The 27,500-nt window shown below is 44.2% G+C and overlaps 1 protein-coding gene across 4 annotated transcripts in view; it reads right to left on the reverse strand.

Annotated features, from left to right (window-relative positions):
- Positions 1–27,500, reverse strand: part of ltbp3 (latent transforming growth factor beta binding protein 3) — a 50,909-nt gene that overhangs the window by 16,449 nt on the left and 6,960 nt on the right. For all 4 annotated transcript variants that reach the window (XM_048237369.1, XM_048237368.1, XM_048237370.1 and 1 more), the window contains exons 2-5: positions 4,017–4,310; positions 3,444–3,598; positions 2,670–2,775; positions 312–401 (exon numbers count right to left, since the gene is read on the reverse strand). In XM_048237369.1, the coding sequence (XP_048093326.1) occupies positions 312–401; positions 2,670–2,775; positions 3,444–3,598; positions 4,017–4,310 (645 nt within the window). The remainder of the gene's footprint in view (positions 1–311; positions 402–2,669; positions 2,776–3,443; positions 3,599–4,016; positions 4,311–27,500) is intronic.

Consider the following 27,500-nt stretch of genomic DNA (forward strand, 5'->3'; position numbering starts at 1 on the left):
TGCCTGTCAGCTGCATGGAGCCTGCAGTCTGAAAACAGGAGTCAGAATATATCCTCCCTGACAGGCTCTCTGTCTGCCTGACCGCCTGTGTGTGTGTGTGTGTGTGTGTGTGTGTGTGTGTGTGTGTGTGAGTAAGAGAGTAAGAGACCGAGACTGAGAGGGAGAGAGAGAGATTGTGTGTGTGTGTGTGTGTGTGTGTGGGGGTGAGTTGTGTACATGTTCCTCACACAGAACCATAGTCAAAATGCAAATAGATTATATAACATGATTAATACATAAAAAGCTGTTTCACAACTCTGAAGCATAATTACCTTGACAGTGAGTGCTGTTGAGTCGTTTGTAGCCCTGGGGGCAGTTGGGACCATAGTCCTCAATGATAGACTGGAGTTTTAATCCAGGATCTGACAGGCAGAGAGAGAGAGAGAGAGAGAAAAGAGAGAGAGAGAAAGCATGAGAGTAAATGAAAGAAAGAATGCATTGACAGATGCACATAGAATACACACAATTATAGCAGACATCACTGATATACAGTATATGATGTACAGTATGCAAAGTCTGGATAACTGCGAAAATAAATAGAAAACGCTCAACTTGTTCCTTCCATATTTTTGTCTCACTGTTTTTGTCGTTGCTTTGGCCATAATCTAACATTCAGAGTTCTACAACGCAAAACCCTTCCTATGGTTCTTTAGAGTATATGGTGGCAAAACAAGCCATGGATAGCATTCCACAGTGTGGAATCCTAGATGGGTTGAGAACTCTTAATAGACCACAAGCAGCTGCTGGTACACAGATTTAATATGATATACCCAATGGCATTTTATTTGCCATTTGCACCATTAGGTGTTAAAATTAGCACTAATGCAAGTCATTTCTGTAGTGGCCAAAGAATGATTAAAACAACTGTGGTTTTGCTTGCAATATTTTCCTCTGTCTGACAAAGAAGACCTTGCAGTGAATGAGAATGTCCATGTTGTGTGTTCTCCTGGTAATGGACCTGCTCTAGTCGTACCCCAGAGAATAGCCCACTGTAACTGCAGTGTTGAATAGTTCAGACAGACACAGCCAGGATTCTCAGACAGTAAAAGTTTAGAGAGTCTGGTGTCAGGAGAGTCAATGACATGTTATCCAGGAGGATTCATGTGGGAAAGCGTTGAGGAAAATGGAGAGAATAAAAAGGAAACCGATGACAAAAATAGGAGAGTAAAAGAAAATATGATGGAGAGACCGTGTCCAAACTCCACCTCTGGGCAACTGGCAGAGAGCGACAGAATGTTACTGGAAGAAAAGTAGAAAAAAGTGATAGATGAACAGAGGAAAAGGTTCTGGTCATTGACAAGATTTGCAACTGGAGAAAAGTATTGTAAGAAAGCAAGAGTGGGAAACTGCTGGATTTGTCGTTCCTCCTTCTCTTCTTTTTTCCGACGTCTCTTTTTATTCATCTATGTAAAACAAATCATACGTCCAGCGCTTCTACGGAAAGAAACCACAAAAACAGCAGAATTAATAAATTACGAGAAAAGATGAGTACTAGAGACTGGATCTGTTTTCAGAAAACATCCTTTATGGGGATATCAGGTTCAACTCTGCTTTCAAAGGCATCTCTGTTAAAAGCCTTCTCCGAAGTTTCATTTGCTGAGAAACACTCCTGGGATCCCAGGCCCAGCATGAGGCGTTGGAGAGAGTCCGTCCTCTCTAAACGAATTTCCAGACTCTTTTGCCAAAGAGAACATTTTCCATTCGTGCTTTTGTCTTTTTCATTGCCGAGAGAGGGTGTGTCGCGTAAAAACACAGCGACGTTGCTATGCGACAGACGTCAGGAGTGCAAAGAGAGAGTTTGGGAGTGCGGGGGACTCCTGAATGTGGAGAAGAGCTTTTACAAAAATAACCTGATAGCCTACACTGACATCTGACAGAGCTGCCATTGTCTCAGGTTCTAGGAGATGAGGTAGAGGAGATTGACATGCCCACCAAGAAGGAAGGGATGAGGAGGAGGAGGAAGAAGAAGAAGAAGAAGAAGAAGAAGAAGAAGAAGAAGAAGGGAAGAAGGAGGAAAAGAAGAATGTTTTCTCTGAGCATGAAATTAAATCTGCTGCGAGATTCTCTAGCCAACTTAGTGCTTAGAGAGAAATTTGGAGCTGAAAGAGAGAAAAAGAGAGAGAGAAAAAAAGAGAGACTGAGAGAAATAGAGAGAGAAAGAGAGACAGAGAGCGAAAGAGTAGCAGAGAGAAAGAGAGACAGAGATGGAAAGATAAGCGGAGCGAGAGAGAGAGAGAGTCACAGAGGGCAGCGGAACCTGGACTGAAGCTCAGCAGAACACATTGCTCTCTGCCAAACAGCAAATCTTCAAAACAGCAAGGAGACTACAATAAAAGCTACAACACTAGAGATATAGAAAGGTGTAAAAAAGGCAGTAGAAATGGCAATATAAATATTTTATCTGGTTCAAAGAGTGACGTCAAAGTTACTCTGCAGGACACGTGATGTGAAGTAACTAAGTAACTGAGTAATTAGGGAAAACAACCAACTAAACACTTCCAAAACCCCCTATTCAGCAGATTGAAATATAGGCTACACTCAATAGGTATTTAAGTACATAAGGCACTGTACAGTACTTGCTTCTTGACTGCAGAGGTAAGACAGTAAGTGAGGGTGTGTCTTGTACGCACATGGTAGTTTGGGGCACTGGTAACACTTGTTCTGGCCCCATGAGTTGCCCACACTTCCACAGCAGTCCTCCTGATTGGTCAGCACGGGCAAAGGGTTACTGCTACACTGCAACACAAAATGGAGAGTAGAGTACACCACAGTTTAGTCAGCTCATCTGGTACAACATCTAGTGAACATGTAACATCTGTATAATGTGGATACAACATCTAGTGAACATGTAACATCTGTGTAATGTGGATACAACATCTAGTGAACATGTAACATCTGTGTAATGTGGATACAACATCTAGTGAACATGTAAAATCTGTGTAATGTGGATACAACATCTAGTGAACATGTAACATCTGTATAATGTGGATACAACATCTAGTGAACATGTAACATCTGTGTAATGTGGATACAACATCTAGTGAACATGTAAAATCTGTGTAATGTGGATACAACATCTAGTGAACATGTAACATCTGTGTTATGTGGATAGGGAATTCTAGTTTTGGGTCATAACTTCTTCTGATTATCACCAATTCTGTTAAAGTGACAATATCATCATCCTTATTATCATCATCATCATCATCATCATCAGTGGGTTGAATGATGACACATAATGCTTAAAGATTTAGTGGACCAAAACTGTGGCATAGTAGTAAGAGTAAGTACGAGTAAAGAGATTTCAGATGAAGTAAGGTGACTGTTGATGATTGGTTGATGTAATATCAAAGAACTGACAAATGGGAGTGTAACAAGCTGAACTATGAAAACCTGAGTCAACTCACAGCTTGTTTGGGAGTTGTCTCCTGAAAACAGCGCCCCCTAGGCTTGTGTGTGGGAGGGGGGAGGCGTGTCACAGTCTTAGGAGGCTTTCCATCTGGCTGATCCAGAGGCTGGATGATGACCGACGTGTCTGTTGGGTGGTGGACACGAACGTGCACTGGACAGAGACAAAGACAGGCAGAGATGCACAGAGGAGAAGACAGGTACAGTGAGGAGGAGAAAGATGGAAATAATAAATCATAACCCAACAACACTGATTTTAGTGTTCACCTCTGTTGTGTTGCATAGGTGTGATGAATCTTACAGTATCTGTTTAATGTGTAAAATATATGTATGAATGATGATAATTCAAGAAGCAATGGCAGTAGAATAACACAAAAGCATGGCAACGCTGACACATTGTTTCTGCCCCATGGAACCATACGCATGCCCTTTAAAACAACACAGCAAGGCTTCTGCTCCATTATAGTGCGTAGTGGACGGTTGGTGACGGCATGCCCTTTAAAACAACACAGCAAGGCTTCTGCTCCATTAGAGTGGTGCGGGAGTGGACGGTTGGTGACGTCTGGGCCTACCTTCAGATGAGTGGTGCCCGGTGCCCTGCAGCAGTGGGAGGGTGAGGACGGTGTGGGTCTGCGTCATTTGATGACGCCCGCCCAGGTCCATCATGCTCTGGCCTTCGCTGCCGGCCCCTCCCCCCGCCGTGGCCCCGACTCCGCCCACGGGCAGCAGGGCGGGCGGCTGGTTGCCACGCGCCGACATGTTCAGCACGGGGTACTGGCACAGGCGGCCCGTGAAGCCCTGCGGGCAGTGGCAGTGTGTACGCGATGCACACATACCCCCGTTCAGACATGTCAGAGGGCACACCACTGGAGAGAGAGAGAGAAAGAGAGAGAGAGAGAGGGGGGGGGTTAGGGGGAAGGAAGAGAGAAAGAGAGAAAACATAAATGGGTAAACCTGCACTTCTCATAATTAAAGAATATTCCAGGCATTTTGCTAGAGTTTTCAAGACAAGACACAGACATAGTTTGTATTTTCCAATTTTCCAGTTAGAAAATTGATAATGAGGTTTTCCAAGAATTCCACTTCTCCATATAACTCCATGTTACATGTCCACAGCTTCAACTCAAATATGATGGGTGAGACTGCAGTCAAGGTTATCCAATTCTATTGTATTCATACCACGTCATTAATTATTCACATTGCCTCAATGTGCTTTACAGAACCAAAGAGAGAGAGAGAGAGAGAGTTATTTTCTCATGCCAATAAAGCTTCTGAAATTCAAATTTCAAAATAGGAGGAGTGAAAGAGAAAGTGAAGAAGAACACCTACAGTACACTAGACATGGGTGAATTATTTTTTTAATTGATGTTCATTGACAGTCAAAGTAGTGTTAATTTTGTCACCTATTTTTAATTTAGTCATAGTCTTAGTCTTGTGACGAAATGTCCTTTTTAGTCTTTGTCATATTTAGTCATTCAAATATCATTTTTGTTAGTCAAGTTTTAGTCGACTAAAAGTCTCGTCATTTTAGTCTAGTTTTAGTCAAAAGAAAACTAAAGGTATCTTAGTCTTAGTCAGTTTTAGTCAACACATTTTAGTCTTTTTTTTTAATAACAAATTATTTCTGATTACCATTTGAGTCAAATAGTGTTTCACACATCTCAATTTTCCAACAATATTGTGTGTCCACAGGGCTACTCGTCTGTTATAATTACTCATTCTGATTTTTTGTCAGTATGTTTACATGCACAGGTAAGTCGAGCTACATAGCTCGGCTGGGATTTGACCATAGACAGTAAAAGATTTGACTGGACCACTGTCATATTCGTAGACCAGTGTTTATCAAAGTGTGTTCCGGGGATCACTGGTGGTCCGCAAGCTATCCCAAGTGGTCCGCGAGCAGACGTGGTAAAATATAATATAGATGAGTTGTTTGCCAAATAACTTGTAGTTATATCCAAACAGTTCTGCAACACTGTCTATGTAAGATATGCCAGTTTAAATCATTCAGAATGAATCCTCTGACACAATAAGCAAAGTGCAAAGACAATAAGCAAGGTGGTTCAGTAGGCCTATAGACTAATAATAGGCTACTGTTGAAGTAGGTCTAATCTTTTTTTTTTTTTTTTAGCTAGGGTTAGTTAAGTGGTCCTGAAACTGAAATAGTTTGAGAAACACTGTCGTAGGGCCAAATTATTAATGTTTTACTCCGCCGCTATAGATGGCTTATATGCTAAAACACAACACATTCCCCAAACAGACTCTCCATCTTAGCCATAGCTAACTTGCTAGCGAAATTTCTATATTAGCTTACTTGCTAGCAAACTTTGCATCATCAGTCTAACTAGATGAATAGTTGACATTACATGCTGAACATTTTCGTATGGACATTCTGGGGGATGTTAATTTGTATGAGAGAAGCGTCAACTTCTGGGTATGTAGCATTGTGGCATAAAGCTTAGGTAGTTAGCTTGCTAACTCTGGCAGAAATCTCCAGTGTTCTTGTTCCATGTAGTTTAGCGTTGCAGCCACAGGGTTGCAGCAGCAGCACGTAGACTAGCCTACAGGAAAGCTGTTAGCATGTATAAACTCATTCGAATATTTTGAAAACGTGAACAGCTAGATATTCTGTCTTCTCATTTTATAGACGAACATGAAGGGAGATTTTATCTTAGTTTTATTTCATGCAAAACATTTTAGTCTCTGCTTTTTTTCGTCAACAATAATGCATCTTAAGATAGTCTTAGTCAGTGTTTCAGGACATTACTGACGTCTCGTCATCGTCTCGTCTTAGTCATGAAAAAAAAGGTCGTTGACGAACATATTTCCTCTCGTCTCGTCTTACGAAATTAACACTAAGTCAAAGTTAAAAAAAAACAAACTCCAAAGCAAGCAGGAGTCTAACCGAGAAAAAATCCTCCACCACTCATCTCGTGGGCCCCACCACTGGCAGACATCTGCTCTCTGTTAACACCCCACCAGAGCATCTAACCACTGGGTCACGCGGCGGCGCCAGTCAAAACCTGCGGGCAAATTTCAGTGCCATGAAACATGGAGTGTCACCCCAACAGCAGCACCACAACACCCTACTGATTTGTTTCTTTAAAACACAGCCATGCCCTTTAAAACAACACAGACTAGCTCCTTTACCTTAAAACATTTTTCTCAAACTCATTCCGATGATACGTTGACTTATAATAAGTGTATCTGTGTCAATACAGATGCCCTGCCTGAATGGCTGGTATTGCACTATGAAACTTTGCTCTTCTAACAAGGAGCATTATCCTTTTGTCAGTTTTCAACAGAGTGGGTATGCCCATGGCGCTATACGTATGTGTATCCAGTATGTTGAAAATGTGCGAAAGTGGGTATACACTCCAGTGTGTTATTGCACTGTAAAGACGAGCAGCATACAGCTTCTAGAGAAATCTACGCCATTCCACCCACCACCAGCCCTCACGCTGCGCTGTTGCCCTTTGGTATCCGTGACGCTGTGGCGTTCTGGTCAGTGCCACAGGCGTGTCCATGCCTCCACTTCAGCAGGATCTGAAGCATTACCCTGCTTGGCTCAGAGCGTGCGGCATGGCGGTTTGACCATCTTTTGTCTGCGCGCAGTCGAAGGGTCAAGAAGGGCGGCTTTATTTCAGGAGCTTGGCATGTGAGTGACGAGGTGAATTAGGGCTTGGAATTGTGACACATGTTACCATGCCAATTTCACCTCCTAGGTCTGGCATCTGGCATCACCAAACAGACATTTGAACTCACCCTAAAACTCCCCCTACATTTTGCTCGGCTCAATACCCCCACTTTCATTATTGGGGGCCAAGCAGCGAAGCTGCAGGGCAACCCTTAGTGATTCTATCTTTTCTTCCCTATTATTATTACGCTTCCGCCATTGAAGTCTATGGCAGCCTATAGAACCGACTGGTGAAAAGTTGTGAAATTTGGTACACTGATTGGGGACAGGCCAATAATTAATTGCACCAAGTTTCATGCCGGCACCTCCAGCGCTAGCGCCACCAACAGGCCAAATTTGACGTGGCGCTCACGCACGTAACTTTTGACTCGTATGCCCAATTGCCAAAAAATGAGGTATCTTTGGAATCCTTGGACCAAGCCGAATTAACGCACCCTATGACGTCAATTTCCGCCATGATGGATTTTCCGCCATTTTGGATTTTCTAAAAAACCTTTAAAAAGTTTCACGCCTCACATAGTTTGTCCGATTTTCACGAAACTTGGCACATAACACCTTCAGACCAAGCCGCACAAAAGTTATCAATTTTCATCTTCGGAACTAAAACATTTTGCCCGTGACAGCCAAACGAAATATGCGGCGAAGCCGCCAAACAGGAAGTGAGCTCATATCTCAGCAACCCTTTCATCTGTCATAACCAAACTTAGTACATGGACTTATCACCCCATCAGTAGGACACTCAAAAAATCTGGTGACCTTTGACCTCTAGGGGGCGCTGTAATTAAGAAATATGCCTATTGGCCTGTAGCTGCTGTTTTGCTTAGAATTAAAACGCACTAGTGGTGTCTGACAATACTGTGGAAGGTCCTTAGGCCGACTCAAGCCAACTTGTGATGTCATCGTAATTGATTCGGCCGCCATATTGGATTTAATCAAAAACATGAATAAGTATTCGCAAGTCACAAATTTCAGCTGATCCTCACCAAAATTGGCAGAGACCATTTTCAGACCATGCTGTATAAGTGTATTTTTTTCTGGAACAATTGACAGAAGCGTTTGCCTGTAACAGCCAATCAAAATTTGCGGCGAAGCCGCCAAACAGGAAGTGAGCTCATATCTCAGCAATGCTTTCATGTATCAAAACCAAACTTAGTACATGGTCCTCAGGACCCACCAGGAGGACGCTCAAGAAATTTGGTGACCTTTGACCTCTAGGGGGCTCTGTAATTAGCAAAAATGTATTTTGGCCTGTAGTTGCTGCATTCTTCTGCAATGGAGGTCAATGGCAGCCCTTAGAACCGTCTGGTTCATCCTGATGATGCACAAATAAGTTGGTGAACTTTGACCTCTATGGGGGCATTGAAATTACAGCAAGCATGATCATATCTCAATCGATCTTTTATTTTTTATGTGAAACTGATGACAGCGAAGTTCCATCCAGTTCATTCTAATGCGTATGCAAGGGTAGGGCGGGTGGGACGGGCAGGGGCGACAGGCGGTGGGTTGGTTGGGTGAGGGGCGGCGACACTCAGCCCTGGTTCAGCCCCACAAAATCAGTTATGTTTTGATGTGAAACTTGACCTTGTAACTCAGCCAATCTTGGGTTGTTTGACATGGAACTTGCTGTGACTGCTTAATGCTATATGCCTGATGCCATGGCATTGAGTTTCATGCCAAATCTGGACTGCTGGACTGCTGAACTGCCTGCTCGGCCCCCACATTGCTGCTTGCAGCTATATTTAAGAGAGCACTTTGACAAGTACAATAAGGCAGGTTTTCACCTTTTATGGCAATGAGTGTTGAAGCCACAATAGTCAATAAAAACATAACTAGTACCAACCACATTTTACACCACTGATCATGAGACAGGGAATAAGACGTCTGAGATATATTTCTGGACATTCAATCCTGACCAAAATACCAAATACTTCCTTTTGCACATTTAAGGTGATTTTAACTAGAATCTAACTGGTTCTTGAAGCTGTGCGTGAGATGGAGGTGTTCCATGGCAGGATATCGCTTGTTAACCAGAATGCTTTAATAAAGAACCGTGGCAACCAATAACACTGGTTTATGGACGTTGTTTTAGAACTTAAAGGTTTGCTGTGCCAGAGCTCAGCAAGAACCCTCAGTCAGACGCATTTCATAAGTTAAAGAGTGTTGAGCGCCGGATATACATCTCATACTGTTATTATATCTGTACAGATCCATACAGATGTACTGGCAGTCCGAGATGAGGCTCTTTATGGAAATGGTAAATGTGGTAACAATGCATGACAATGCCAGGCTTATTCATCATGGAAAAACTCTGGCAAAATGTATTGCATCTTTGTTCTAATTTATTGTCATCAGAACATGTGTTGAGGCAAATCATGGAATCTATTAAACGTTTTATGAGTAGGGTGAAAGTGAATTTAGGTCTCTCAAGCGTATTATTTTAATCAGCTGGAACCATAGCAGTGCTGGAGTTGATGTAAGATCTATTCCATGACAACCTTCTGGATCCTTCCCTCTCACGCTGCTTCTTCCACCTACAGTATGTTCCAACTCAAATGGTGAACACCACTCATACCTGCTATATGATGCCACAGAACATACAGAGCTTTCTACAATCCATACATTACACGCACTTGGATTCATTTGCAAACAGTTAAGCACAGTACAGTATAGTGCAGTAGCAGTAGATGTACAGCAAAGTATGGCTTAGCCAGCCAATCAGAATAACAGAGATGTCTGCTCGGCCAATCAGGGGGGAGGGTATTGTTGGCGAATGAGAGGACCAGGCCTTGACTTTTGTTACGAATGAATGAGAGCGTTTTACTGGAATATGGAAAAAAGAGCCTGAAAATCACAGCAGCCGGGCACTCGTAAAACAAGAAGGAAAAATGTTCACATCTACGGCAGCGTCGGTGAGCTTTTCCCACACTGAGGCCCACGCTCCCTCACTCTGGAGAAACAAACATGAGAGCGAGGAGGAGGGAAAAAAGACTAAACAGGAAGGATGGAGATTAGAGAGGGGGACCCAGTATGACATTACATACTGTACACACACACACACACACACACACACACACACACTGGAAAAGATCTTCTCTCAATGCACTACTATAGATGGGTAATTCCAACATCACAGACATGTTGTCGGCCTAGAACTATGAGTATAGTCTATATGTGTATGGAACCCCTCCCCCATGGAGGTACACAACAGGAACCAATTAAAGCCCAGTCCTGTGGCTGTGTCACTATAGTGATTTCCCGTGTATTAGCTGCATCGTGTAGAAACTGCATGACAGTGTTTTATGAAAATAAAAAAGTTATACTGACCACACCTCTGTATTAACTGCAGCTTATTAAACATTACTTATTAAACATTACTACATTTCATGTGGTTACCGGTGTCAAGCTATCTGTGGCATGCCCACAAAGTGCCCATTAGACCCATGAATCAGACCGAGTTTTAATTCAAAAGAAGAATGAAAAAAAGAAATGCATTCCCATGAATGGCCCGCCCTGTGTATAATGCATAATGTATAAACCTGGGTTAATTAGCGGGAAATGGTAATGTTTCCTCAACCTAATACCATCTTTTATAAACCCTAACTGACTGATTTGCTGTGGCTCTGATGTGGTTCAGATTGTCTGGTTGTGTGATAAGGATGTTTACTTACTTCAATCACAGGTCAGATACACTAGGTGTTGATTTAGAGGATTATGTGTGGGTGGCTGGCTATGCTGGACTCATTCTCCGTCTTCCTCTCTCTCTTTCCCCACTCTGCTGTTTCATCCACATCTGTATCTCTTCTATCGCCATCTTGATTATAACGGGCACAAGCCGCAGTAAGCTGGTTCAGACTGCAGCCTCTCGCCACTTTCAGCCTCAGCCTCTGAGAGAGCCTCACCGCGGAGCTCAAGAGGCCTCGCGGCGCAGTTCCAGAGGCCTGACCGCAGAGCTCCGTCAGGGACACACACACGGAAACAATTACTGCTGGCTCTGCTCCATCAGAACCAATGTCTGTTCCTCCTTTGTCTGTTCCCAGTCTGTAATAACGCACGATAAGTCACCTCCATCCAACACCCAAGAAGAGAAGAAGAGAGGGAAGGAAGGAAACAAAGTGGGGTGAAAGAGAAGAAGGGTGGAATAAATGACAAAGAACAGCAGACAGAGAGAATGTAGGAAAGAAAGGAAAAAAAGAGTTGACTATAAAGCAGAAAAAGAAAGAAAGAAAGAAAGAAAGAAAGAAAGAAAGTACAGAGTACTGTGCATTTTATTCAACTTCTATCTGAGTGAAAACCTGCAAAAACAAGCCTGTATCAGGATTCACAGAAGTCCTTTTTTCAATAATGACGAAAGCACCAATGTAGAAAGCAGTTACAGCAAGGGGTCTAGCACTGGCAAAAGTTGCTAGTTGGGGATATTTCGCCATGGAACAGGTTTAAAAGTTCAGGCTCTCTACAAAATAACAGAATTTTACAGACTAACTTGATTTATAAATCTCTTGCATTAATATTCTGGTGAATTTGTCTGTTCTGCTCTCGGGGACAGTCTGATTCAGTCCATCCCTGTGCCAGGGCTATTGTGTAAGCAGCCCACAGAGGAGAGAGCAGGCAGAGCCACCTGAGACTGTTTCTGTCTGTTACAGCTCCAGGCCATTCCAGAGCCATGATGTCACCCCGTCTGACAGTGGCGGAATGTGAGTGTCTGATTTGGACTCTCCAAGTGGCCCTGCAGTACTGACCCTAGTCTTTGACCACTCACACACTGTCCAAGAAGTAGAGTTTAAGGGTCCAGATTTAGCAAGCAGGACCACACCATCACTGTGTCCACACACACACACACACACTAGACAGAGTCAAGACTGCCAGAGTTATCGCCAGCTGGGTGGCACTCCTCAGCGCAGTGTTTGTACAGAAAACAGCCCAGGGACTGAGATATCCCATACAGCCCTGAGCAAGAAGTATGACAGAGCAGGAGAAGGATAAAGAAGAGAGGGGGAGAGAGAAGGAGAGAAATGTTATGCTTTGGCAATATTGTAACTTGAACAGTCATGCCAATAAAGCACATTGAATTGAATTGAATTGAATTGAATTGAATTGAATTGAATTGAATTGAGAAACCAGGGGGTACTCGGGGGAAGGACAGAGTGTCATGGTAAAAGATGACCCAGAACCCTGGAAAAGAACAAACGGAAAGTAGAAAGGGCTCAATTTGAGACATTTAAGAGAGAGAGAAAGAAGGCAGGAAGCAAAAAGGAAGAGGAGGAAGAAAGCACACACACAGTGACTAGGAGAGAGAAGAAAACAACTAAGAAAAGATCGACTGGAATAGAAAGCAGAATGGCGGTGTGACTGGGATCAAGTGTGTGGTTGTGTCTGCATACGTGTGTGTTTTTCTCTGTGTGTGTGTGTGTGTGTGTGTGAGAGAAAGACAGAAAGAGAGACAGAGAGAGAGAGAAAGAGGAAGAGAGATTGAGAGAGAGTCCGAGAGATCGAAAGAGGGAGAGAGAGAGAGAAGGAGAGAGAGAGAGATTGAGAAAGAGAGAGAAAGGGTGAGAGGCAGAAAGGGGTGTGAGGCATAACCTCTTTTCCAAATTTGATTATCCAGCCCAGGGCCCACAGAGACAGCAAAGACAACATAGGAAAAGAGCGGTAACACAGACATAGAGGAGGAGGGCTTCTGATGGTGTCGCATGACCATATCCTGAAGAAAAGCCAAAGTGTCTGCGTGTGTCTGTGTGTGTGTGTGTGTGCGTGTGTATGTACCTGTGTGTACATACAGTACCCACACTCGTCTGTGAAAGAGAAGGGATAAATAACACAGGTAGAAACTGTGAAAAAAAGGGATAAATAACACAGAAATGACAGACAGAGAGAAAGAAAGTTAGAAAGAGAGAAAGGAGACGTGTGAGCGGTGTGCCCTGGGGCACTGCCACCTTATTCAGAACTATAACGTCTGCTGAAGTGCATATTTGGCTAAAATAGCCTGCAGAGCTGAGCAACTCTGGAGCTGCTGCGTTTGTAGCCTTGGCCATAATTGGAAAACACAAACCCTCAAGCACAGAACAGCACCAGCAGCCTCTTATTAAAACACAACCTCAACCCCCAGGTACTAAAGGTACTAAAATTATATGTTGGGTTAAAGTATTTCTGCTCACATACCAGACTGTGGAAAAATCTAAGAAGAATCAGGTAACTTAGCACGCATGTGTATGTGTGTGTGTGTGTGTGTGTGTGTGTGTGTGTGTGTGTGTGTGTGTGTGTGTTTATAAATAAGAGAGCACAGAAGACTGCAGAGTGCTTTATTCACATGTGTGTATCAAACCCATGATTCCCCTGTTGACTAAAACACACATCTATCTTCGAGCATCAGATAGGTCACTGTGTGGCGTTGTCCAGCAGGCTGACCACTCTGCACACAACTCTTATGTAGGAAACCATGAACACAAACAGCCAAACACACAGGGGACTTGAGGGGCTAACCCTTCTCGGTTTTACAACTCGACATGCCCTAAGCCACTCGACATGCCCTAAGGCCACAGAGCAGCCTGGCCGCTTCTCCATTGCCTTTTCTGCTCCGAACGGGAACTCTCTACATTGAAGAGTCAACAGCGTTTGGACCTCTCTTGAATATTTTGGGCATCACCCATGCCTGTCCAGTTATTTGACCTGGCACTGAGCATTGGCATCGCTATAAAGGCTTTGTTGTTGTTTGCCCTTTGGAAGGACTTCGTGCAAAGCCCTCTGATGATGACCCCGCTGGCTCTGCACATGCATTAAGATAGCAAGGGATGGAAGGAGAGAGAGAGAGAGAGAGAGAGAGAGGGGAGAGCAATTTCTCCAAATTTACAAGCGGGCTTTTTTTTTTTTGCCTCCAAGCTGGAAAATGGGAACAGGTAGAACTCAAACAGGGGGGGAGACTCTGCACGTCCTAAAAACTCTACACCAACATCAACAGATCCAGCACACCTCCTTGGTCGGCTCCTCTCTCATACTCCTCCAAAATCCACAGTTTTAGTGAAGGCCACCTCTACTTCTCTAGATCCACATTGCTGGCAGAGTGAATATCAACATGCGCAGCAGTGTACTTTCCTAATGCAACGCCAGCACAGCAGAGATACTGTGCTGTGCTAGAATGTGCTTGCTGATGGTTTACGGTTTAAGGCAACAAGTGACACAGGGCATGTCAGTTTCAGCTATAAGATAAGGTATATAGACTGCATCTACACATCTAACTTTGAGCCTGGCACCTGTCAATGAGTCAGTGATGATGAGGAAATCATTTAAAGGTTTGCACCTGTCAGAAAACAGTGAGTAATTTGAAAGCACAGGTTGCTATGCTCCAGGCAACAACGGGTGATGGAGGTTTATCTGTGGCTCTGTAAACACACACACACAGGCACAAACACACACACACACACACACACTTGGGGAGTTCAGAGGCCTGGCGTGAGGGTCAGGTGTAAAACCAGACTGGAGGTAGCACTCAGATGAACTGTGACAACACAAACACTGAACACAAGGCTTGGAGACCAGCCACACTCACAGCAGAGTACAAATTGTCCCTTTCTGTTGACAGTGGGCTATTTTAATTCAAGAGTGAAATGTCTCTTTGCTTGCGATGAATCACCTCTTTGTGCAAATTCTTGCATGCAAATATAAATGTATGTGTATATGTTCATTTGTATATGTAATGGATAATGTGTCTATTTTTTTATATAATGGGAGTGTGTAGGCCCATGCAACATGCAAGTACAGAAACTCTTTCACTCTCTCGTGTGTGTATGAGTATGTGTATCTGTGTGTGCATTTCATATATATATATATGTATATGTAAATGCATGCAGTGTGTGTATTTACTGTACATACATGTGTGTGTGTGATTGCGCATATGTCTGTGCAGCTGTGCAGTGTGTGTGTGTGTGTGTGTGTGTGTGTGTGTGTGTGTGTGTATGTGTGTGTGTGTGTGTATGTGTGTGTATGTGTGTGTGTGCGATTGCACATATGTCTGTGCAGCTGTGCAGTGTGTGTGTGTGTGTGTGTGTGTGTGTGTGTGTGTGTGTGTGTGTGTGTGTGTGTGTGTGTGTGTGTGTGTGTGTGCATGCGTGCGTGCGTGTGTGCTTTGGCTCCTCCATGGGAGCCTTGGCCTGTGCTTCTCTCCCCTTCTGCTCTTTCTCACTCTGGCCCTGCGTTGTGAGGAGCAGGCGTGAGACTCCTAGACTGCACTGATGGATTCTGCAGACTGTGGAAGCCCATGTGTGATGTGTGTGTCTGTGTGAGAGAGTGAGAGAGAAAAAGAGAGCGCATGTGAGGGGGCATGTGAGGGAATACCGGATCGGTTGCAAAAACTGGTCTTTTGTGCGTTTTAAAATGTCTGCATTGATTACTTCTGTACATTGGTGTGAAAAGTCATTGTAAAGCAAATGATAAAATGTTCTCTCTCTCTCTGTCTTTCTCATTTGCTCTCTCTCTCTTTCTCTCTCTCTCCCTCTGTCTGTGTTTGTGTGTGTGTGTGTGTGTGTGTGTGTGTAGTTTTCATGTTCAGATATGAAGTATGAGAAAACCATAAAATAACCCAGTTGAAGGAGCAAAGCCCTAGCAACAGTCGTGAGGCAATTGTGGTATCACACTCATACCAAAGCCTTGCACTCCGTTCCAATAAACTCCTCTCTCCCTTTGTCTTTCTTTCTTTCTTTCTTTCTTTCTTTCTTTCTTTCTTTTTTACACATTTAATCACTGTAACTATATTTGTTTAATATTTCAACATCTATTGCTTTGTGTTACAAAGATGTATCACTGGCATTGAACCTGCAAAAAAACCTCAATACACTCCACCCAGAGTAATATGTGGTCCTTAGAGGATCATCATGCATAGCTGCCTGTAGGTTTTATAATAAACCACATTACATTAAGTGAACCAGCAGGCACCACTGCCATCACTGAATAGTCTGACAGAGTACCAGCTGGTGTAAAGGTTCTCTGAGAACTTCCAGGCAAAAGTCTTACTATAGGCACTGCTACATGAGTAGAAAATGATCTATTTACATACTGTACTATAGCAAGTTGCTGTAAATTCTGTTGTCTTTGTGGTTTTTTTTTTTTATGTTGCTTATTATGATGTAGCAAGAAATATGAATTGTGATATTTATTTCATGCCAAAACATTTTGCTTGCTTTAATAACACTTTACTCAATGGAAGTTGAAAAGAAAAAAAGAAAACCAAAAGAAAACCAAAAGAAAACCAAAAGAAAAAAAAATCGTAATATGTTGGAAGGGGGAGGAGGGGTCATAGAAAAGCAATCAGAGGTGTGAGTTAGCAAGAAAGAGGAAAAATGAGAGGAGAGTGAAGTCGTTATGTGTGAGTCTTTACTAAGTGCTAGAAGGGGGCAACAAAAAAAATCAGTGAAAGAGTTGTTGAGACCATGGGAAAGGAGAGAGAGGGGAGGAGAGGAGAGGAGAAAGTGAGTCAGAGAGAAAGAAGAGAGGGCTAAGTTTCAGAGAGTATGAGAAGAATGGAGTAAGGGGGGATTAAGAGAGGGGAGAGAGACAGAGAGGGACGAGGCAGGAAGACAAGGAGAACGTATATAGGGAATGTGGAGGAAGGAGACGGGACAGGGAGAGTGTGAGAGCATAGAGGGAGAGACAGACGGAGGGATGGAGGGATGGATGGATGAATGGATATAAAGAGAGGGGGAGAATGTACAGTGAGAGAGAGGGAGGGAGAGATGGAGGGAGGGAGAGCGTTTCTCAAGCAAGTGTTCCATGTAGCACAAGAGTGTGAGCTACGTTCTCATAATGGCAAGATTTAGCTCAGGCCGGAAAGAGAGAGAGAGAGATAGAAAGAGAAGGGTGGAGGGAGAGGAGGAGAGGAAATGCATAAGGAGAGGTATTATGGAAAGGTGGGAATTGGAAAGACTAGAGGGAGCAATGAAGAGAAAGATGAATGCACAATAATATGAAAGCAGGGGACAGAGTGATAGATAGATAGATAGATAGATAGATAGATAGATAGATAGATAGATAGATAGAGTATGGTAAAGTGGGACACATAAAAAGAAAAAGAACAGGAGGAGGAGGGAAAGATAAAGAGGCAGCATACAGGAGAGGGAAGTGAGGACAGACAGGAGGGAGGGATGGAGGGATGGAGGGATGGAGGGATGGAGGGAGGGAGTGGAGAAATGAAAGGAAAAATGAATGAAAGCCATCAGGCTCTCTGCAGGGTGCTACCGCCTCCCCACATACACACATACCGATCATACTTCAGCTGCTGTGTGAGCAAGCTCAGACACACACACACACACACACACACACACACACACACACACACACACACACACACTTGCACGCTTGTACACACACACACACACACACACACACACACACACACACACACACACACACAGTATACTCACAGCATAGCAAATATTGCATATTTGAATTTGTAAAATGATCTAGAGGAGAGATCTACTTGCTGATCCTGCTCCTGATAAAACATTCCTCACTCAATATTCACAACTTTCAGGCAAACATTTTAATGCCAGTGGTATACAACAGCTTGTTTTTCTCCCTTTCCTCCCTTTACACAGACACAGACACAGGCACAGACACACATACACACACACACACACACACACACACACACACACACACACACAAACAAACTTCCAGGGTGGGCAGGTGTCTGAGTCTAACTCCAACAGAGACATAATCATACTGCTTCAGTAATAACACCTTTTATGAGTGTGTGTGTGTGTGTGTGTGTGTGTGTGTGTGTGTGTGTGTGTGTGTGTGTGTGTGTGTGTGTGTGTGTGTGTTTGTCTGACGATGCCTCTGTCTGTTCTCTGTGTGTCTGCATGCATTGAGGTGACTGAACATGAATAAGGAAGCCCACATGTGTTTCTGACGTCTGTGTGCCATATGGGTTTGTGTGGGTGTACACTGTGTGTGTGTGTGTGTGTGTGTGTGTGTGTGTGTGTGTGTGTGTGTGTGTGTGTGTGTGTGTGTGTGTGTGCGTGCATGCGTGTGTGCGTGCGTGCATGCATGTGTGTGTGTGAGAGACATACTTGTAGACATGTGTTAGGTATGTGTGAGCGCAGTTGAAATGACAAAATGACTTCCTGGATCTGGATCAGGGACAAGTCAGACTGCTGTAGTCTAGAGGCATTAACAGAGTGATCAAGAGAGGAGAGAGAGAGAGAGAGAAAGAGAGAGGAATAAAAACAGGGGAAGAATAGAGTAATACTTTATTTCTCCACCGTTGACTACTCTGGTCTTTCTATCCAGTAACTCTGGATACATTTGATTTTCTGCCTGCACATGTGTAACTCTCATGAGCCAGTCCTTCCATTCCTTCACACCACCTTCTGGGAGTCTTGGCATTTGTGGGAGACCTCGATACAGACTCACCATACAACTCCCCTCATACCGACAGCTTTAATCATTAGCCACCTGTAGACCACAGTAACAGTCTAAACATGTCAAGCCTGAGCTCTTTCTCTAATGAGTAATTCTCCTGCAGATTCTTCTTCAGTGTTATGCAGGGGATTAGACAAACTGGCACTGCGCTTTAGCCATAATGACTTTCCCATTAATTATATCAATTCTACACACTGCGTGATATGATATATGTGACCAACCCCCCCCCGATAAAAACTGATATGCAGGCTACATGACAGCGTTATGTGCAGGTGTAGTAGTTTTATGTCTGCTGGCTTTTGCACAGGATACTTTGGGAAAATATGTTACCCAGTCTTATCGAAGCCCTCAGTCCCTGGCCTTGCAGATGATTTAATGGAGAAGCATGGGTAGTTTTGACCCTATCTCCAGTATATGGCTTCGCTTCAACAGAGCCCACAGAGAAAGCACAAAAACGAGGAAAGCTTCCAGAAGGTTCCAGAAATGGTCAAGATTTTCCTGGAGGCCTGGATGACATCATTACAGCTCATGGCTCAGGACATTCCTGCACCAGTATGTGTGACATGCATATCAGGGACTGAGGAAGGGATGGAGAGAGGGAGAGAGAGTGAGAGGGAGGTAGGGAAGGATAGAGTCAGAGACTGATAGAAAGAGAGAGAGAGAGAGAGAATGTGCACACTGCTATGAGTGTATGTCCAGTATGAGTGAAGGCAGGTGTCACATAGCTGAACCATTACAGCCCCGGCAGCAGCAGCACTGCACAACTGAAACAACAAAGAGTGCAATCGAACTCCGGCCATGAGCCGCCATGAAATGAAAACCCACCGAATGCCTATCACACCAAAGGAATGCTTCTGGCCGAGGGAAATATGCAGATAGAGCAGCACCAACCCTGATTTGGAGCCACTGGTGCCCACGATCACAACAATATTTACACACGGATTCTGCCAGAGGATCAGCACAATAACAATTGCTGCACTACAATCTAATTACACACAGAACTGCTACAACAAGAAGAAGTGCAGTTCTCACAGTCATGGAGCAGTTCACATAGTAGTGGCAGGTACAAGTATTTGTATCAATAAAGTCTCACAAATAGCATATCATGTCACATTATATTCTTAACCTTCAATTCATACAGTGTTCATAGGCCTCAGAAATACACATGTAAACAATGTCTATAGAATGTATGAAAGCAATTGGGGTCACCAATAGTTCCAAATAAATAGTTTGTGTTGGTTTGTTTGTTTACTTGTGTGCTGTGTTCTTGTTGTTTTTACAGGGGGGGAAAGGACTACAGGAAGTGATTCAAATCAGCATAATGAAATCATGGTGAGATCGCCAGCCTTTTTTTTTCTTAGTCTGTGTGGGTGGCAGTAGCAGCCAACAAAAAGCACCCTGGACCACAGCTCAGTGAGAGAGTGAGATAACAGCGGAGAGCTGAGCATTCAGCATTCTCTTTTGCTGAGCTGGACGTTTAACTCTCGCACCAACCAACCTCAGCCTTAAATAGCCCTGTCCAGGCCCCGCTGGTGTGACCACAGTAACACTGAGCGAGGGAGGTGTGCGTTGGGTTGAGAGGAAGGGGGTGGGGGGTGGGGGGAGGGGGGAGGAGGGAGGAGAGGGGGGCAGGCCAGACAGGGACGCCAACAGCGGAACCCAGAGAAAATGACATAATCACGGGCCTTTTCAAAAATACACCCGCCTAAGAACCGTCTGCCACACTTCCAACTCACTCAAGGGGAACAGAGTGCCCATGGTGACCCCAAAGAGGGACACTTTGGGGGGCTGTACACACACACACACACACACACACACAGACAGACACACACACACACACATACACACACACACATTCACAAACACGCACACATAATAGTTCAACCGTAACCTCTGAAACAAGACTTTCATTCCTGGGTATTCTCTGGGTATTAAAGGTATATGAATCTCAAATCATCAAACTCCATGTACCAGGCTGTGGTAAAGCAATGGTTCTACCACTTCCATCATTATCAACAAATCAGACGACAAGTTTCAGAATGTACAACCTTGTCTCTAATCTCTGGTTTATGCAAGTACAGCTCAAGTATCAACATCTTTTCACGTAACCATATCTGAATGGTTGGCTGCATCTTTAACTAGACATGAACTAAGACAAGTGAAGGCAAGGTTAGGAGCCAATGCAAATGTAAAAGCAACTAAATATCTTGTTTGTTCAGATAGCACCTAGTAGGTTTCTAGCAGCCTTGTCCCAAATATATCCTCCAAATATAGGTTTTAGTTTTTGGAGTTTTTCTATTCTGAAAGATATGATTCCAGTTGTCGTAAACTCATAATCAGCACCAAACTCAACAAATAATGATTCGATACATTAGAGGAACTACATACTGTAAGAGCAACTGCAAGCATGCAACAGAGGAAGAGAACAAAAATAGAAGAGAATAAAAATCTAAACTGAGCCAACACACACACAGAGACAGACAGATAGCCACAGACAGTCAGTATTGTACCGGTAAGTAAGTATAGTATCTATACTCTTTTGATCCCGTGAGGGAAATTTGGTCTCTGTGTTTATCCCAATCTGTGAATTAGTGAAACACACACAGCACACAGTAAGGTGAAGCACACACTAACCCGGAGCAGTGAGCTGCCTGCTACAGCGGCGCTCGGGGAGCAGTGAGGTTTAGGTGCCCTGCTCAAGGGCACTTCAGCCGTGGATGTGGGCATGGGAGAGCAGTGCCCAACCACTTCCCCCGCCCACATTTTTCCTACTGGGTCTGGGATCGAACCGGCAACCCTTCGGTTACAAGCACGAAGCCCTAACCAATAGGCCACAGCTGCCCCTGACAGACAGACAGACAGACAGACAGACACACACACACACACACACACACACACACACACACACACACACACACACACACACACACACACACACACACACACACACACACACACACACACACACAGACAGACACACACACACACACATACACACACACACATTCACAAACACGCACACATAATAGTTCAACCGTAACCTCTGAAACAAGACTTTCATTCCTGGGTATTCTCTGGGTATTAAAGGTATATGAATCTCAAATCATCAAACTCCATGTACCAGGCTGTGGTAAAGCAATGGTTCTACCACTTCCATCATTATCAACAAATCAGACGACAAGTTTCAGAATGTACAACCTTGTCTCTAATCTCTGGTTTATGCAAGTACAGCTCAAGTATCAACATCTTTTCACGTAACCATATCTGAATGGTTGGCTGCATCTTTATCTAGACATGAACTAAGACAAGTGAAGGCAAGGTTAGGAGCCAATGCAAATGTAAAAGCAACTAAATATCTTGTTTGTTCAGATAGCACCTAGTAGGTTTCTAGCAGCCTTGTCCCAAATATATCCTCCAAATATAGGTTTTAGTTTTTGGAGTTTTTCTATTCTGAAAGATATGATTCCAGTTATCGTAAACTCATAATCAGCACCAAACTCAACAAATAATGATTCGATACATTAGAGGAACTACATACTGTAAGAGCAACTGCAAGCATGCAACAGAGGAAGAGAACAAAAATAGAAGAGAATAAAAATCTAAACTGAGCCAACACACACACAGAGACAGACAGATAGCCACAGACAGTCAGACAGTCAGTATTGTACCGGTAAGTAAGTATAGTATCTATACTCTTTTGATCCCGTGAGGGAAATTTGGTCTCTGTGTTTATCCCAATCTGTGAATTAGTGAAACACACACAGCACACAGTAAGGTGAAGCACACACTAACCCGGAGCAGTGAGCTGCCTGCTACAGCGGCGCTCGGGGAGCAGTGAGGTTTAGGTGCCCTGCTCAAGGGCACTTCAGCCGTGGATGTGGGCATGGGAGAGCAGTGCCCAACCACTTCCCCCGCCCACATTTTTCCTACTGGGTCTGGGATCGAACCGGCAACCCTTCGGTTACAAGCACGAAGCCCTAACCAATAGGCCACAGCTGCCCCTGACAGACTGACCTGACAGACAGACACACACACACACACACACACACACACACACACACACACACACACACACACACACACACACACACACACACACACACACACACACACACACACACACACACACACACACACACACACACACACACACACACACACACACACACACACACCTGTATCTATGGGAAGTGATTTGGTAGGAACGTAAGAACAGCCTGAAGACTTCTGTCTAATCAATGCCTGATCCAAAGTTTATCTTAATCAGAATCACTCACATTGTGCCCATGCACAATATTTACTTTCTGTCTCTCTCTCTTTTCTTTCATAAAAGCAATACTATGTCAACACTAACATAAATAAAACATAAAAATAGACATATGCGTCAATAAAATCCAAATGCATTCTGTGATTATGATATCACCCCCTTGTTTCATTGTATCACTTGCTGCTTGATGCCAGGCTGCCTCCATAGCCCAGAGGGGGGCTCGAACTTGTCATAACCTTGGCAACAGTAGAACTGAGGCCTAGTGCACCAGACTGATGACAGATTCCTGGCAGGCCAGACGGAATGCTGGCAAGCGTCTGGGATTGTGATGTCACAGCCAGGGTGGCCTTTGGGTATTTGTGCACAGGCAGGTGCAGAGGCAGCCCTTGTGACAGTCTGCTGAGAGTGCTAAACTGAGATGATTACAGTACGTGTGCTGTCTTTCATTCCTCTCGCTTCTCAGCCTCTCCTTGCTCTCCTCCGCCTCGCTCTCTCTTTCTCTCTCTCTATCATTTCCATCTTTGTCACACTTTCTCTGTGTCCTCATTCAACTGGATAAGAGGAGGTCTCACTGGTCAAATGATCCACAAATACATTCAATGGACAAAGTGTAGCTAGCACTTCTGCTCACATATCCATTACCAAGATCAGAATAAACATCTCTAAATGTTTCTCAAGTCAAGCCCATGATTCTATTGCATACTGCACCGAAATAAAAGTGTCCATTTTAAATTGTACTGTATAACTGTAGCCATGAATACCGCTGAAGCTAACTGTCTCTATGTGTCACAGTCAAGAATAAGACTGTTATTCGGCCACAGACTCTAATTTCACACAAGTGGAACGTGCTGCTTTTGGAGCTGAAAAGGTGTTTTCCATCTGGACTGTGCACTTCAGAAGGACTCACACAGCAGTGACTGCTTATTTGTTGTTCTTCTGACGAACAGCCCCCTCTGTAAATGTCACCTGCTGTCCCCACAGGCAAACAAACCTCAGAATTTTTCACCTCCGCCACAAACACCGTCTGGAAATCACTCATTAGTGTCCTCCGTGAGTCAGAGAGTCACACTGACCCTCTCTGCCTCCTCCCTCAGGCTGACCCATCTCCCTCTCCACGCACTTCATTATCCTGAGAACTCACACCCAACAAACACTGAGAAGACCATTTCTGAGGACTAAACACAAGGGTGATTTTACCACACAAAGCGATTCTAAATGATCAGCTACCCTCCGTAAAGACAAACACAGTTGCCGGAGCTTGGCTTGAGCCCATGATTGTTAGGCTGTATGTGAGAAGACCTGGTGGGATCTGGTGATGAGGATCTGGTTGGTGCCAGGGTCTGTGTTCCAAACAGCTACTGGGCAGGTGTTGAATGTTGAAGCTTTGATGGTGTTAAAGATGTGTGATTAGTTTGCGTAGGAGGGCTGTACATGACACAGCAGGATCTAGTGGATGCTGGCCAGGCTTGGGCCAGGCCTGGACCCAATACGGACTATATCTGTGCCGGCTCCAGTCAGTGGCCTGGTAGGGGTTTGTGCTTTGTTGGTGTTCCACAGAGGCAATTAGTCTCCAAAAAAAGACCTTGATCCTCACCATAGGGGTGTGGGGACCTTTTTCCCTCCTGTAATAAATGTAATTATGCGTCTTAGCTAGGCACTCTCTACTGTAAAAAAAAGTAGATTTATGATGCTATTGCACATGCAAGATTAAAAGTACGTAGGTCTGCTGACGCTCGCCTGGGCATGTGGTCTACTTGGTGCCATTTTTCAGCACCACCATCCTCGTCTATTCTTTCTCAGGTTTGTATCTATGAAAACACTTAGTTTTGCTTTGCCTACAGCAACATCCAACACACACATTAAACTACAGAGGATTCCATTTATAGCCCAGAACAAGAGTGGTCTAAGTACTGTGGCAAATAAAAGTCTTTATGGGGATGCGTATGGGCCCACTGTAAATCTCCAAGTCTTTAAATCTTGTCTTGATGGAATGATCCACTTGCTATAAAAACAAACAGAGAATTCATTACTCCTCTTTGACTGCACTAACATTGCTAAGAAGCATATCGGTTTCTTCCCTCCCTGTTGCGGCTGCTGTTGTGTTGGATGTTGGGTGGTGTGATAAGGGTGGGGAGCCCAATCTCAAAGGTGGAGATTAGCGGTATTGTTTTTCAGCGTTTAGCTGAGGCTAATCCCTCGAGCTCCCACCGCTGGGGGAGAAAAGCCACAGGCAGGCAGTTAGCTCACTGACTCTCTACCGCACTCAGTCTACCCAGCAAACACATTCCTCTACCCGGCTTTAAATAACTGTGCTCTTTCTTCTTGCTCTCTCCCCTCCTTCTCCCCTGTGCTACACACACACACACACACACGCATACACACACAGTCATCCATATACACTGCCCCCTCCACCAACTTCCAGCCCCGCAAAAGCACTTTAAACTGGGCAAATGAGGGTGTTTGTTTGAGCGTGTGAGTTTCAATATTGCCCTCTCCAAAAAAAAGGAAGAGCAGTGCAAAGACGCCTCTTTCACAAATATACTCACTCACCTACACACATACACACACACACACACACACACACACACACACACACACACACACACACACACACACACACACACACACACACACACACACACACACACACACACACATTCCCTCTTTAGACTCTAGGCCCTGCTTTAACTCTTAATTGGTGTTTTGTTTTTCAAAACCTTCCCTGCCAAAAACAATTTGGTAGACACTCATTCCATCTCCATCCACGCCCAGGCCCATCAAAACCTCCTCTTCGCTGGGATTTTTCCCTCCAGCGTGGCCTGCCGCTGCTGACGGGAATACAGCTCGCAGAAGGGGAATTCATACGACATGAGAAATCCCTGCCATGATGGGGAAATAAACATGTGACTGACTTTTATACGAGTCTCGGCTTTTCAGTAGCAGCGTTTGTGGCGGTAGAAGCAAAAGTATTAAAAACTGTGTTTATCCTTGTGAAAAACGAGTGAAGGTGGGGGAGGAGAGGGAGATGAAAAAAACAGGGAGATCTTCAGGAGAGGGAGAGGGAGATAGAATTACGAGATGAAAAAAAAGGAAGAAAAGCAAGTGATGAGAGAAACACGGGGAGAAATGAAAGAGAGAAAAAGGGAAAGGGAGAGTAGAAGAAACACAACTCTGAGAAATCAGTCAAACTGTGACCTGAACTCACCCTGCTTCGTGCTTTAGAGGGACAATTAGGTAATAAGTGGCAGTAAGATACAAAAGTAATTACACACACTCACAGTAGTCCTATTTCTACACAAACATCACAGTCAACTGTACACAACCTACACACACACACACAGTCAACTGTACACAACCTACACACATACATACAAACACACACACACACACAGTCAACTGTACACAACCTACACACACACACACAGTCAACTGTACACAACCTACACACACACACACAGTCAACTGTACACAACCTACACACACACACACAGTCAACTGTACACAACCTACACACACACACACAGTCAACTGTACACAACCTACACACACACACACAGTCAACTGTACACAACCTACACACACACACACACAGTCAACTGTACACAACCTACACACACACACACAGTCAACTGTACACAACCTACACACACACACACAGTCAACTGTACACAACCTACACACACACACACAGTCAACTGTACACAACCTACACACACACACACAGTCAACTGTACACAACCTACACACACACACACAGTCAACTGTACACAACCTACACACACACACACAGTCAACTGTACACAAACACACACACTTCTTACACATACACATACACACACAAACACATACACTTGCAAACACACAGTCACACACACACAGTCAACTGTACACAACCTACACACACACACACACACATATATGCAACCAACCACACTCGCACACACACACGCACACACACACACCCACACACACACACACACACACACACACACACACACACACACTGTCTCTCTCTCTCTCTCTCTCTCTCTCTCTGTCTCTCTCTCTCTCTCTCTCTCTCCCACTCATGTATTCCAAACTTTCCTAAAAGAGTCCAGTAATTTTCTCTTTCAGTAGCACCTCAGGGCATCTGCGATGCTGGATGGAAATGACTATCCTTTGTACTGTATCTTCTATTGGAAAAAAGGCTGCTGTGCAACATACTAAATGACTACCCTGCTGAAAAAACATTCTGACCAGCTTAAGGTGGTTTAATTGTTGGTTGACCAGCTTACCAGCTTACCCAGCTTACGATGGTATTTTAGCTTGTTTGGCTTGTCGTACCACCTGAAGCTGGTCATGTTAGCTGGTGTTGCTTGTCTTACATTGCTGGTTTAACTGGCCATGCCAGCTTATGTTGGTCATTCTAGAAAACCAGCATGACCATCTTCCACCATCATTGTCAAACTTGGCAGGCTGGTCACCAGCATAACCATCATACACCAGCTATATCCCACATGACAGTCTGGTCACACCAGCATGACCAGCTTCCTCAGATGGTCACGCCAGCATGCTCACCTGGTGGCCCCACCCAGCTACACCAGCAAAGACCAGCAAGAGCTGAAAGAAAACCAGCAAAGACCAGCTAAAAACCAGCTAAAACCAGCTACCAGCATAAGCTGGTTTCTAGCTGGTTTTTTTTTT

Source organism: Alosa alosa, chromosome 2 (genome assembly GCF_017589495.1).
Source record: "Alosa alosa isolate M-15738 ecotype Scorff River chromosome 2, AALO_Geno_1.1, whole genome shotgun sequence".
NCBI classification, from domain to species: Eukaryota; Metazoa; Chordata; class Actinopteri; order Clupeiformes; family Clupeidae; genus Alosa; species Alosa alosa.